This window comes from Esox lucius, chromosome 19 (genome assembly GCF_011004845.1).
Source record: "Esox lucius isolate fEsoLuc1 chromosome 19, fEsoLuc1.pri, whole genome shotgun sequence".
Lineage (NCBI taxonomy): Eukaryota > Metazoa > Chordata > Actinopteri > Esociformes > Esocidae > Esox > Esox lucius.
In genome coordinates, this window is record NC_047587.1 from 36,901,256 (window position 1) to 36,914,837 (window position 13,582).

General features: G+C 41.3%; 1 protein-coding gene across 1 annotated transcript; it reads left to right on the forward strand.

Annotated features, from left to right (window-relative positions):
* The first annotated feature begins 211 nt into the window (after positions 1 to 211).
* On the forward strand, positions 212 to 13,235 carry api5 (apoptosis inhibitor 5). Its single transcript, XM_010864468.5, has 14 exons — positions 212 to 517; positions 1,246 to 1,407; positions 1,531 to 1,624; positions 1,808 to 1,873; positions 2,255 to 2,406; positions 3,470 to 3,676; positions 4,359 to 4,463; positions 4,580 to 4,669; positions 6,274 to 6,458; positions 6,653 to 6,746; positions 9,161 to 9,217; positions 9,304 to 9,383; positions 11,317 to 11,459; positions 12,332 to 13,235. Exons 1-14 carry the CDS (start codon positions 443 to 445, stop codon positions 12,409 to 12,411), a joined length of 1,590 nt encoding a protein of 529 aa, XP_010862770.1. The 5' UTR covers positions 212 to 442; the 3' UTR covers positions 12,412 to 13,235.
* The last annotated feature ends 347 nt before the right edge of the window (positions 13,236 to 13,582 follow it).

The following is a 13,582-nucleotide window of genomic DNA, read 5'->3' on the forward strand; positions in this document are numbered from 1 at the left end:
ACGTGACCGCTGACCATGTGATTGGTCGAGTAAGCGTGTCTTCTGACATCATCACACTACCTTCTCTCATTGGTGTGGCAGGTGGGTCTTCTGACTTCTTGTGATTGCGCCCAATGAGATTATATGAAATGCTTGCGCAGACGACGTGCGTCATTGAAGCGGAAGCGGAAGCGGAAGCGTGCGCGTGCGCATGCGCATGTATGTCCTCCTTGATGCTAATTTTTGTAGCAAAGCTAGTTAGTGTACGTTGTAGTGTACGTTGTGGACAGCGGTGTTTCATTCACAGCTTTCTAGAATAATCCTCTCCCCGTCCCCCTTTCCATTACACAGTAATATCAGAAGGTAACGTTGTTTTTTGGGGGAGAAATTCTGGAAGAAAAGTCATATCTGTGGAATATTGTTAGTGATCTCGTTTCGAGAACACGCAGTCGGACGCACGCTGATGGCGGTCACTATCGAGGAGCTGTATCGTAACTACGGGATTCTTGCTGATGCCAAGCCTGAGGACCTGAGTAAGGTACATTCATCTCATTTAAATATCTTAATGAATAGAGAACTACCTTTTATTATAAGGTAAGTTTAACTTACAGTGAAATTCAAAGGTGTAAAATGGGCAATGCTATCTAACACATTTTGAAACGCTTGCGTTAGCATACTAACTACTGTAGTCGAAGTAGCTTAACAAAACGGGCCTAGCACTGGTAGCTGCTAGTTTTAGCTTGCTAGCTAATCCTGTTTGTGTTGTTCGATTTTGGCAGCCTAGTTTTACTCTATCTTGAGAATCCCGGTAGCTATGTGCAATCCTCTTCAATTATGTGAAAATAACTGTTTTATTTAATTTGCAAAGGTGAAACTAACTAAGAACACCGGTTAGTTAGGTTAGCATGTTGTTGGTTTCTTAGCACCATGTTAAGGGGGTTGATTTGACTTGACCCCTGTCCAGAGCTAGTTAGCCTAAAGCTGGCTTAAACGAGTTGATATTGATTGCCTCGCACAGCTGCTGAAAAGGTAATTGCGCCATATATGTTATCTGTCGTATTGGTTAAGATAATGCAAAACTTATACAGGCCTTCTAGTAATATGTTGTTGTTAAAGTAGTTGACTACATAATACATTACTCTTAGTAACGTAACTTGTTGTTGGGCAGGACATTTGACCAGCACATTACAGGATATCGTTACAATAATGTTTAAGTCATATATTACACACGTGTTGATACATCATTTTATTTCACCTCTCCATTAGCACAAAGATGCCTATCAGGTGATCCTTGATGGGGTGAAGGGAGGTCCCAAAGAGAAGCGCTTGGCTGCACAGTTCATTCCAAAATTCTTCAGCAGTTTCCCAGACCTGGCAGATGCTGCAATCAATGCTCAACTTGACCTGTGTGAGGATGAAGATGTTTCTGTAAGTATATTATCTCTGTGGGACTATAATTTCTATTTGGAAAAAACCATTGTGCCCAAAAAGTAAATATATACACTGCTTAATATCTCACCTGCGGTTGGTTTGTCATCTTTCCCCCTGTAGATTCGGAGGCAGGCCATCAAAGAGCTCCCCCGTTTTGCAGCTGGGGAGAACATTGTCAGGGTAGCCGATATACTTACCCAGCTTCTACAGACAGGTAAACTAATCCGGTAACATCCCTTCAATCAAAACTGCTGCTTAGGGAAGAAGTTGTTTTTACTCTGATGGGAGTGTTTATGTATACCATGGTTTATTTGGGGAGTTTTGTCAGTGGGTGTTAAGCCCCATCTTTTACACTCCTGGACCTGCCATATATACTCATCTATGCTGGTTTATACAGATGACTCAGCCGAATTCAACCAAGTGAACACAGCGCTGGTCTCAATCTTCAAAATGGATGCAAAAGGTAAATGTATTTTTCGTAATGTTTTGGATTCAATTATTTGAGGGAAGCTTAACTAGTAAACTGACAGGCTAATGTTAAACTATTCATTTGTTGCTCTAGAAATATAGTCTAAATTGCCAGTGTTTCTTTGTTTTCGTTCCCCACGCTAACAGCATTTTAATCCATCTGCTGTGTGCAACCGCTCAGTAGGAAAAATAGTCTCAGGCTTCATTCCCAAGCGAGTTGGGATAAATGGCCTCCATATTGGAGTTATAAATAAATGTAGTTGGTTGTAGAAGTGAGCATAATATTAATGTATTATCCCTTTTGACTCAAGGCCGTTGTTCTGTTTAGCCTCTAGGTGCTGTGAATAACCACCCTATGTCTCGTTGTCTGCCTCAGCTACCCTGGGAGGCCTGTTCTCTCAGATCCTGCAGGGTGAGGACATAGTGAGAGAGCGGGCCATCAAGTTCCTCTCCATCAAGCTGAAAACGCTGCCTGAGGACACCATGACCAAGGAGGTGGAGGACTACGTGTTCACAGAGACAAAGAAGGTCAGTTTCATATTTTTCTGCTTAGTTTGTAACAGTCTGAGTGAAGAATCTGATGCAGTCCATGCTTGGACCTTTGTTACAACGTTGTATGAAAAGGCTCTGAATGGTTAAAGGGATTTCAGTAATGGAAAGAAGGGTCAGGCTAGCTTCTTTAGTGTGAGACGATTTGTTGGCAAAGGTGAACGGACATAACAGACGCGAAAGTGAACCGACAAGACTAATGTCTTGTGGGGAAATGTGGTATGGTTCCATAATTTCCTTTCTGCTTGTTCCCTAGATGAGCATCATAATGGTCCTTGGAATATTTGTGAGCAAGAATCAAGTGTAATGTTTTTACTGTTGTGTTTCTGTGAGCAGGCCACGCATATTTTTCTGTACAAATCTTCCAGCAACCAATCAGTCAGTGTTGTTGACATGAGGACACTGAAACTGAAAATATTTTGAGCCTACAACATAATACACCTGCCTCTTTCTAATCCTTTATTACATTCAATGGTAGTGGGTGCCCCAATCTCTTATGACCTCCTGTATAGTACAGTTAAGGCTCAAACTTAGATTGTGGTGGTCAGCTTGGTGTTGTGAACGAGCACCTTTGCCTGTTGAATCGCCTGGGAGGCTGAATCGTTTTTAGTATACATTGGGTATCTGTCCTGAAGTTGCCTTTGGGACTAGACGGCCAGACGCCAACTCCTAGGTCATGTTTATTAGAGCACAGCGTACTAAAGCACATTGGGACAAAACTTGGGTGGGGAATGTCTTAACGTTGAGAGCTGGCACATTCAAAATGATTTTGGCATAAGCGTAGATGTAATAAATCCATTAACATGTGTGTTTGTATGGACACTTTGCTTGTCATGCCAAACTGCTTCGTAGCTCAATGATCAATGCGACACTATAACTCAGAAGGATCTAAACACATACGCCCATCAAACTGAGCTCAATGCTTAGTAATACAGGTAAAACAGGGAAAGCGGGGGACGTGCTTACTGTTTTTTGCCATCCAAAAATGTCCACTTCCTCTGTCTCATGTTGACCCCTGTACCTTGACCTCCTCCCGTGGCAGGTTCTGGAGGACGTGACCGGGGAGGAGTTTGTGCTGCTCATGCGCATCCTGATGGCGCTGAAGAGCCTGCAGACGGTAAGCGGGCGGCAGCAGCTGGTGGAGCTGGTGGTGGAGCAGGCCTTCCTGGAACAGGCGCTGAACCCAGCAGACCCCGACACCGTGGACCGCCTTCTGCAGTGCACGCGCCAGGCCCTGCCCCTTTTCTCAGTGAGTGCAGCCAAGTCACACGGTTGTTGTGTTAAAACTAATGTGTGACATTGTGTATTTAAATATATTTCTTTAAATAATTGTTGTGTGGGAGCACTTCCTGGTGCAAATAAAGTTTTATGCAAACCACCTCAAAACCACAAATGACTACTTAGTTATATTACATTGAGGTCTGGTAACTGCAGTCTTTTGTGCTGGAGCCGAAACAAATACTGTAGCCAACAATGTGCAAGGATAGGTTGCTATCTGCTGTTCTGAAATATAGGCTCCTGCGTGTGCTATTGAATTAACACACGTTGCTGGTTTTCAGGTTAAACAATATTTTTTAATTTGTGCTTCCACTTTTCATTATTGCTAGGCTGTTTTTGTAGCCTATTGTCATTTGGCAACATCAGGAGATGTCCTAGAGCCCGTCTCTTGGCTATCACGACCCTTTAGGGCAGTTCGTGATCCATGCAGTCAAAACTCATCTCTGTCCCTGTCCTGGCACCTCAAAGGTGGAACCACATCTGAAGATTCTGATGTGCTGAATAACTAATTCATTGATTACAATGCATGTAATATTAAGCTGTTCAGTTGTCTCACCTTGCTCTGTTAAAATGTATGCACTAACTGTTATTTGATAGAAAATTATGTGTATAACAAATATAAACTCATCTTTTTTTTTTATATATACTTGCAGAAAAATGTACATTCCACACGCTTTGTGACCTACTTCTGTGACCATGTCCTTCCAAACCTCAGCTCTCTAACTAGTCCTGTGGCCGAGCTGGACATTCAGCTGGAGGTTAGTTACAACCCTCCCCTGTTCCAGTCATGTAGATTCTGTGCAACTACTCATCCATGTTGGCTCCTACATGCCCACATAATGGCGTCATTGACATTTTGTTTGTGTGGGTCTAGGTGCTGAAGCTGCTTGCTGAGATGAGCCCATTCTGTGGGGACATGGTGAAGGTGGAGGCCAACCTCACCATGCTGTTTGAGAAGCTACTGGTAATACACTAGCGTTCTTATTGGCTTATGTGGTGTTGTTTCACCATGCTGTCTTGTTTTTCTGGTGAAAGGCTTCTAGAATATATACAATCAGAAAGAACCATGTCGGGGCAGTGTGATTTGGCATGGGCAGTGATCTGGACATTTTATCTGCACAATTAAAAAGGACATTTTTTAAAGGAGTTGGACCACACTCCTTGAAAATCCACTGCTCCAAAGAATTAAGGGAACAGTACACATCGGGTATTGATGAACAAAATATATGAAAGGTCACTATCTTTACTGTACTTTGTGTAATTTGATGTAACAACGGTCAATAGAGACCATAAACACCAACCAATGGAGGGCTGGATTCAAACCCCAGAGGGAATCACCAGCTGGTCCAACTTGTGTGAATTTCATACATAATGTCCCAGAGGTTTTTAATTGGATTAAGGTCTGGGGAATCTGAGGGCCAGCATTGTCCTGCACCAGGAGGAACCCAGGGCCTACTGCTCCAGCGTAAGGTCTGATGATGGGTCTGAGGGTTTCATCCCGGTACCTAACAGCAGTCAGGGTACTGTTAGCTAGCATGTGGAGGTCTGTGAGACTCTCCAAGGATATGCCTCCCCAGACCATCACTGTCCCATCTCCAAACTGGTCATGTTGGATGATGGCAGCATTACATTCACCATGCCGTTTCCATTCTCTTTCATGTCTGTCACGTGCTCAGTGTTAACTTGCTCTCATCTGTGAAGTGAAAGGGGCACCAATGGTGGACATGCAAATTCCGGTGTTCTCTGGCGAATGCCAATCGAGCAGCACGTTGCTGTGCTGTGAGCACAGGTCCAACTAGAGGACGTCGGGCCCTCATGCCACCCTCATGGAGACTGTTTCTGAAAGTTTGGTCAGAAACATGCACACCAGTTGCTTGCTGGAAGTCATTTTGTAGGGCTCTGGCAGTGCTCCTCCTGTTCCTCCTCTCACAAAGGAGCAGACACCAATCCTGCTGCTGGGTTGATGCCCTTCCTCGGCTCTGTCCAGCTCTCCTCGTGCAACGGCCCATCACCTGGTATCTCCTCCATGCTCTTGAGACTGTACTGGGGGAGACAGCAAATTTTCTTGCAATGGCACGTATGGATGTGCCAATCTGGAGGAGCTGGACTACCTGTGCAACTTGAATGGGCTGGAGGTTCCGCCTCATGCTACCAGTAGTGACAAGGACTCTAGCAAAATGCAAAACTTGAAAATAATCAGTCATGAAGGATAAGGAGAGAGCAATTGTCTGTGGCCACCATCTGCAAAACCATTCCCTTTTTGGGGTTGTCTTGCTGTTGCGTCTCCAGTGCACCTGATGACATTAATTCTCAATCACTTATGCTTCCTAACTGGACAGATTGATATCCCTGAAGTTTTATTGACTTGGTGTTATACTGTGAGGGTTACTTGTACACTGCTCAAAACAATTAAGGGAACAAAAGGCAAGGCCTATATAGTCTCTAACCAGAGGACATCGGTCATATTTTCTTCACCATTTATCAATATAATGTTGAGTTGACGGAGTTGGCCAGCTGGGAATTTGCAACAAATGCCAACTGACCCACCCTTTCTCTGCCTGTCTGTAGGAGTTCATGCCGCTTCCCCCCGAGGCAGAGGGTGAGAACGGAGAAAACACAATAAGCGAGGAACCCAAACTGCAGTTCAGCTATGTGGAGTGTCTCCTCTTCAGCTTCCACCAACTGGGCAAGAAGCTGCCCGATTTCCTGATCGACAAGATCAACGCTGAACGCCTCAAAGACTTCAAGATCAGGTATAGGAGGCCTGTAATGTTTGAGCAGAAATGACAAACTGTATTTTTGCCATGTGGAATGTTCATCTATCTATCTATTTTTTTTTTATTATTATTAATTTTCACGTGTGCATGCTAGTAATCTTGCTCCCAGGTTTTTTTGTAGATTCCGTCTGGTTTAGTAGTTGTCTAATTCTACTTCCTCTTTGGTCCAGGTTACAGTACTTTGCCAGAGGACTGCAGGTATACATTCGCCAACTGCGAGTAGCCCTACAGGGCAAAACTGGAGACGCACTGAAAACAGAAGAGGTATGTTGTCAGCTAGGGATGTGGGGAAATCGATAATGTAGTATCACAATATTATCTTTCACGATATTTATGTTACCTGGAATACATTTTCTAGAAATTTTATACAACAAGCTTTCAATTGGATCAAGATGAACTGACCGTGTACACTCAGACTAAGCTTGCTGAAAGAGGAATAATTTGCAGAAACAGTTTCAGTGGGGGGAAAAAAATAGTATGCTTAGCATTTATTTTACAATGTACATATATTGACTTTGTATGCAGAAAAAAAGGGGCTCAGTCCATAATATTGAGGAACATCGGAATGTGATACTATAGTCTGATAGGCCTGATAGGCACACCGTGTGTGTGCGTTGGAGATCTCGTGAAAAATATACAATAAAAAAGTACGCTGTATTAGGCTTATTTTGTTAGCACACCTCGCACTACATGGCATGTACACCTAGCATCTACCTTTTACAAATCACATATAATAACGTACTCAACTTTACTATTATCTCTGATTGGTTTTGTTTTTGCCGGACCATTTAAGCGGTGCTGGCCAAGAAGAGCGAATGTCTTTTACTGAGTGACTGACTGACTACCCCTTGTTAAATAGCGTAGTGTTTAGAGAAGCGGACTTGTGAACTATAGGTCCCGAGTTCGTATATCCTTGCAGACGCAATGGTGGAGGTCAACTTAATAAGAAACGTTAGTCCGTTTAACACAATCCTCAATGGGGTCTAGCGACTGCTGAAACGTTTAATGCTGTGGCGTAGTGGTTAAAGACAGTGCCTCTCGTGTGGATGACCTATGTTCGAATCTATTGAGAGCATTGACATTTATAAATTATTTCTGGTAGAATGCACAATTCTCTCGTCTTTTCACTTGATGAAAAGGTTAGTTATTGTCGCCTTTATTGATAGTTATTGTGTGTATGTCATTCACAAATGAGAAAAAATAAATAAATGAATTGCCATGAAAGAAAACCCTACATTCTTATGCTAGCCAGCTGAAGTAGGCTTGCCTGGTTTCTTGTTCTGACTTATTTCACTGTAATTATCTTTAAACATTTCAACTCAGTCATAGAACTCGTTTAAAATAACGTTGACCTATCACAAAGCTAGCATGGCTAATACATCAAGAAAACTCATCAGATTTCGGGTGAAAGAAAAATCTCCAACACGATGCTGGATAGCTTCAAAACATTCCAATTGATAAAAAATGTAAACCAACATCCCTTCTCTGGAAATAACCCTCTATTCAGTATTAACTCGTAATCAATCTGTTTTCCTTGTCCTCTCGTGGTGAAGTGTCAACTGTCGGGTTGCTAGAACTTTCTTACTTTTCCCTGCATGGCTCTGAGTAGGGCGCCCTCTAGGGAACTAGAAGGTAACTGTTTCTTTTATTTGGGTATAATAAAAATGCTATAATTACTCCAATCCTGTGAATGGCATGGTCTTTTTTGTCAGAATGAACCTAGCATTCTAGAATGCTATATCAGTTTTAGAAGGTGATTTTCGTTACAAAACATTGCCAACGCCATTCGAGCTGTGCCTGCTACTTTGAAATCAAAGCTATGGGATCACTTTGGATTCAACAAAGTTGCAGGGAAGAAAGAGGCATGTCCCACGCTGTGTTTAAAACATGTCACACCAAAATTAAGTACTCTGGTAATACCACCCACCTGAGGGCTCATCTCACCCGACATCATTCGGAGTTGAACGTTGCAATAGCAGAGAAACTAAAACAAACCCTGGATAGTCTTCTTACCAGACTACTCCATAATTCCGGAGCGGCAATGTGAATTACACAATCTGTGACGTACTTAATATGTAAAGACCTCGTATATATTTTTTAATCTGCATATATTCGTTCTTTCAGAACAGCCAAAGGTAGCAACTTATTTACATTTTCATATGAATGTAAAATATATTATTTCTCAGATGTATGAATACAGTAGCGCATATTTTATAAATAAGCCGTTAACCGTAGGCACAATGCACTTTTGCATACAAACTGTCTCTTCAAAACTCAATATTGGAAAGTTCTGTGTAAATATTGACAGACTCATTGTATTATTCAAAGTTGTTTTGGCAGAATTAGAATTTTGGAAGTATGATTTGACTGTTTGCAAGTGGTTATGATTAAAAGGTGCAAGATAATTGCGATATTGAATAACAAATACGTGGAATCTGGAGAATCATGAAAATCCCAATACATTGTATTGGCTCTTAAGTATTGTGATATCGTATTATCTCGCAATTCCCAGCCCTCTTGCCATCTGTCATATCCTCTGTAGTTTTTTGATGTCTTTTGGCTCCCTATTCCCAGAATCATGCATATACAACTGAGGCGTCCTTGTCTGAATACCTGGTAATCGTGTTATGTTTGATATTGATTTAAATCCTCTTTGCTGTGTTGTTTTCTTTTTTCAGAACAAGATCAAAGTGGTTGCTTTGAAGATCACCAACAACATTAACGTTCTGATCAAGGTGAGGTTTCTGACACTGGTCAACCCTGAATTTTTTTTCCAACCGCCACTACCTGGTGTTCTCATGACTATGCTCCTTTTCGGCAGGATCTCTTCCACAACCCACCATCATACAAGAGCACGGTTACTTTGTCCTGGAAGCCTGTCCAGAAGACTGAGGCTACAGCGTAAGTCTTATGTTATGTAGTATAGGGTAGTAGATACCCATCTTTTTCCTGGTGTTTTCAGAACTCCAAGATAGTTCTATTAAAATGTATTATTACATATAAGATAAGCTAAGAGAGAAGTAATGTGGTTTTCGGTTTTGCATATGGCTTGTGTAGCTGGTGGTTTTGGAAAACCTGATATGGATATGAGTGTTATATGTGACAGAATTCAGGAACGGGGTCCTGTTGCAAAATTTGAGTTGGGCTTTTTTTTTTTTTTTTTTTTTTTACATTTCATAAGGGTCCAGATTCGTAATGGTATATAAGTCAATACTGTTTGATAAATTTATAGGAAAGATGTGCTGCTTTAGAAGTTGATAATCTGCTGTACTTAGTTATGAGAAAAAAGGCTTGAAAGATTCACACTTGCCAGAGAGCTGGTCTTTGTTTACGCCCGTTTAGCATATGTCACACCCTCTTAGGCCTTAACCCCACCCAGCTATTTAAGTTTTCAAATGGAGACACTCTGGCCTTGTGCTAAACTGGTCTGGTTGGTCTCTAATAAACACACACTATCAAACCAAATAAAATAAAAATTCCACCTGCACTTGATACATCAGGTATAAACAGTACAGTGAAAGGTAAAGTGGCTTAGCAGTAGGATTCTTAATAAATAGTTGCAGCAATGTAAGTGCAGATAGTTTTAGTGCAGGTGGACAGCCACTGTGCTTTTTACGGTTCTGATGGACTGGGTGTCCACATTACACATCAGAATCAGAGTTTTATTGCCAGGTAGGTTTCACAACAAACAAAAGTGACTTGCTCACTTTTGTAGAGACAATGTAAACATAATAGCTAGACATAATCGCACAAATGACCGGTCAATCATGTAGCTAATTATCAAACTAAGTGACTTGCTCACTTTGGTCAAAAAAACATGCTAGTTACCCAACGATCAAGCTAGCAACCAGGAAATTTTAGCTAGCTGGTCAATTTTGTAAATTTCCTTCTCGTATGCTGCTTGCACAGGACATTCCACTGATTCCATCACACGGTCAACTTCATCTGTGGAAACAACACTACATCTCAGTTTCTTCGTCACTTTCATCAGAAGAATCTGCACTGTCTCGTTCTCTGACAACGTTTTGAACAGTATCCAAGTCTGGTATTTCCTCATCGTTGTCCGATTTTATCTTCCGAGTCAGAGAGGGTCATGGCATCAGTGTCCTCCAGAAAGTATTCTCTCAACTTGTTCCAGCTCAGATTTGTTGAAAGCATCAGCTAAATTCAGGGCAGTGATATTGTTGTGCTTTAACAACGTGTTTGCACTTGTCTATGTTTGGAATTCCTGGGATCACAATGATATTGACCAAGTAGTCGCATTATGACAGACGCCAGTGACTTGCTGAGTTCTGATTTCTCATGTTCCGCCCCTTCATTTTCTCAGCCAAACATGAGTTTAAGTTTTACATTTTATTTGCATTTACACTTCACATACTAGTTTAAGTCACATTAAAGTTCACATCTTCAAGAAGGAATTTCAGCAAAAAAGACAAAGTTCCAGACCAGGTTTTTCTTCTTACAAACATCTCTCCTGAAAAGTCGTGACATGCTACATAAGCCCATGTTCCTGAATTCTGTCACTTATATCTTGAATGTTAATTGATGGTCAACTCAACTGCCCAAGAAATACGACTGATGAGTGAATTTATGGTACGTGTTTGTAATCCCTATCGCGTTAATCAGTTCCGTGAATTCTACTGAAATGAAGGAACAGGTCTGGCTAAATCTTATGGACCCTGTTGTTCTCCCCTGCCCTAAAGCTTTGACCTGAAGATCACTGACTTTATCGTTCAACCATTTCCACGTTGTTCAGCTGTCGTGGAAGCCCTATTAGCTTTCCAAGCCACTTGCCTCTGTTACCTGTTGTCTTTGCCCTGTCTGCCCCCAACAGTCCAAAGCGGCCGTCTGGGGAGGAGATGGGTGCCGGTAGTACCATGAAGAAGCAGCTGTCCCCACTGCCCCGGAGGGATGCCAGGCAGATCTACAACCCCCCTAGCGGCAAGTACAGCGCCACGATTGGCAACTTCTCCAATGGTGAGGGCATGTTTTGAATGTAGAACAATACACAGATGTTGAACATGACATTTTACAGACGTAATAGTTTTTAATGGTTTGTAGGGATGACGCTAGAACGTTGCCCAGGTGTTAGACAGATGTTGTAACTGGATGTCTGTCCTCGTTCTTTCTTCACACACCACTTACCGCTTTGTGAATGAATCATTTAAGAGATTTTAGTATAATATCTACAGGTACTGGAAAGATATGCCTAATTCTTCAGAAACCTAATCCTGCGGGGCGGTTTCCCGGTAGACAGATGTTCAATTTAATGCTTAAGTCACAACAGAATGGCTTTGCAAGGGGTTAAGTTTCCTGCCCATGCCTCAGCTCCCCTTCAGTGAAATATGGTAATGGCAGCATCATGCTGTTGGGATGCTTGTCATAAGCAAGAATGTTAAATATGAAGTAATAATAGATGGAGTTAAATGTAGGAAAATACTGCAAGAGAACCTGCTTCAATTTGGCCAAAAAATTAAGCCTAGGAGAAAATTCTCTTTTGAGCAGGACAATGATCTCAAGAGAGGCCTAAGCAACATTGGAGTAACCCAAAAAGAAAGTTGAATGTCCTACAGTGGCCCAGTTATAATTAGTAAAATTAGACGATTGGACTGTGGTTTGAATACTTTTTGCAAAGTATTGTGTAATCTAAACCCATCTGATGAATCCTGAATTTATGAGTAGGTACAGGTCGGCCCATCCCTACAAAGAGCAGGGTGTTACTTATGAGTAGCCCAGATGCTGTCTCTTTCTTTTATGTAAAAAGGTGTGAAATGGATATCCTACTCCGAAAAACACAAATTATAGTGGTTATAATGTGCCCCTTTATTGACTGTCTCCTCTGATTCCAGAACAACGTGGAGGTTTCAGGGGAGGCAAAGGACGAGGCTTTGGTGGTAGGGGAGGCAGGAGCCGGGGCCGCATCTACTAAGTCTACCATCTCAGACACACAGACACACAACTGCAGTACATCAGGATCCCTGCCGTAACCACAGTGGTCTCCACGACCTCTGTTCTTCAACCTGTGTCCATCTTGTTTTTTTTCCTTATCCCAAGAACCTATGTTAAGGAAGTGTTTTAGTAAATTTTTAGGTGGGGGGGAGGTTAATTTCAACTAAACACTTCTAAGAGACTGGGCTCCGAACTTTTCTACCTAACGTTTCTACCCCACACTTTCCCAGTGAAGCAATTGTTCATGTAGAGCCTTTTGGGTATTTTTTATTTTTTTTGTTGCTGTTTTTTGTTTTCATATGAGTGTACTTTGTGGAACCACAGACTGCCAAGTTGTACCGATTGATATTTTTTGTCAAGGAAAAAAATATTTGTTTTACAAAATTATGACAATTGCATTATTTCACTTATTTAATCTTTTATTTTTATGCTTCGATTTGGATTGGCGTACTCTTCACTACTTTGTATGAATCTATAAAGATGTTTTCATCTGAATTTTTATCATAAACTTGTATTGAAGTCTTTCCTCCTTGCCCCCTTTGTGTAATACTGTCAAAATAAGACCCTTGCAAAGTTCAGAAATTTTAGGATGTTGACTAACCCCTTCATAAAAATAGGTTGTATGACACAAAGTAGCACAAGTACTTATAAAGTTGATTAGCTTTATAATTGGAAACTTTAATTGTCATTGAAAACAGCTATGATGTTAGTTTAATACTAATTCCCCAGTAACTTTTCTACTAACTGTAAATTAGTTTATAATCTCAGTTGGAGTCTGTTGCTCATGTTTTGCATGCTTTTTTTTTTTTAATAAAAGTTTTGGATAAAGTGGAACTATTCTTCTATATTGGTACATATTATAGATTGTTCTCTGTCTACCAAATAGATCAGAAATAAACTGTACTGTACCCTGGACAAATGGGTTGTACAGTTGAGTTAAATACTATGTCCTTGTTTAAATGTTAATTACTGATAACTAAAGCTGACAGAAATGGTGTGCTTAAGTAGTTAATGATCACAAAGAAGTATGAGTTGGGAACGTCTCCCCTCTGGAAGTTTGAGGAGCGGGGTAAATTTGGTTTGATGTTTGATATTCGGAGTGTGATCGTCAGTTCCTCTTCCAAAATAAACTGTGCAAAGATATCATTGAG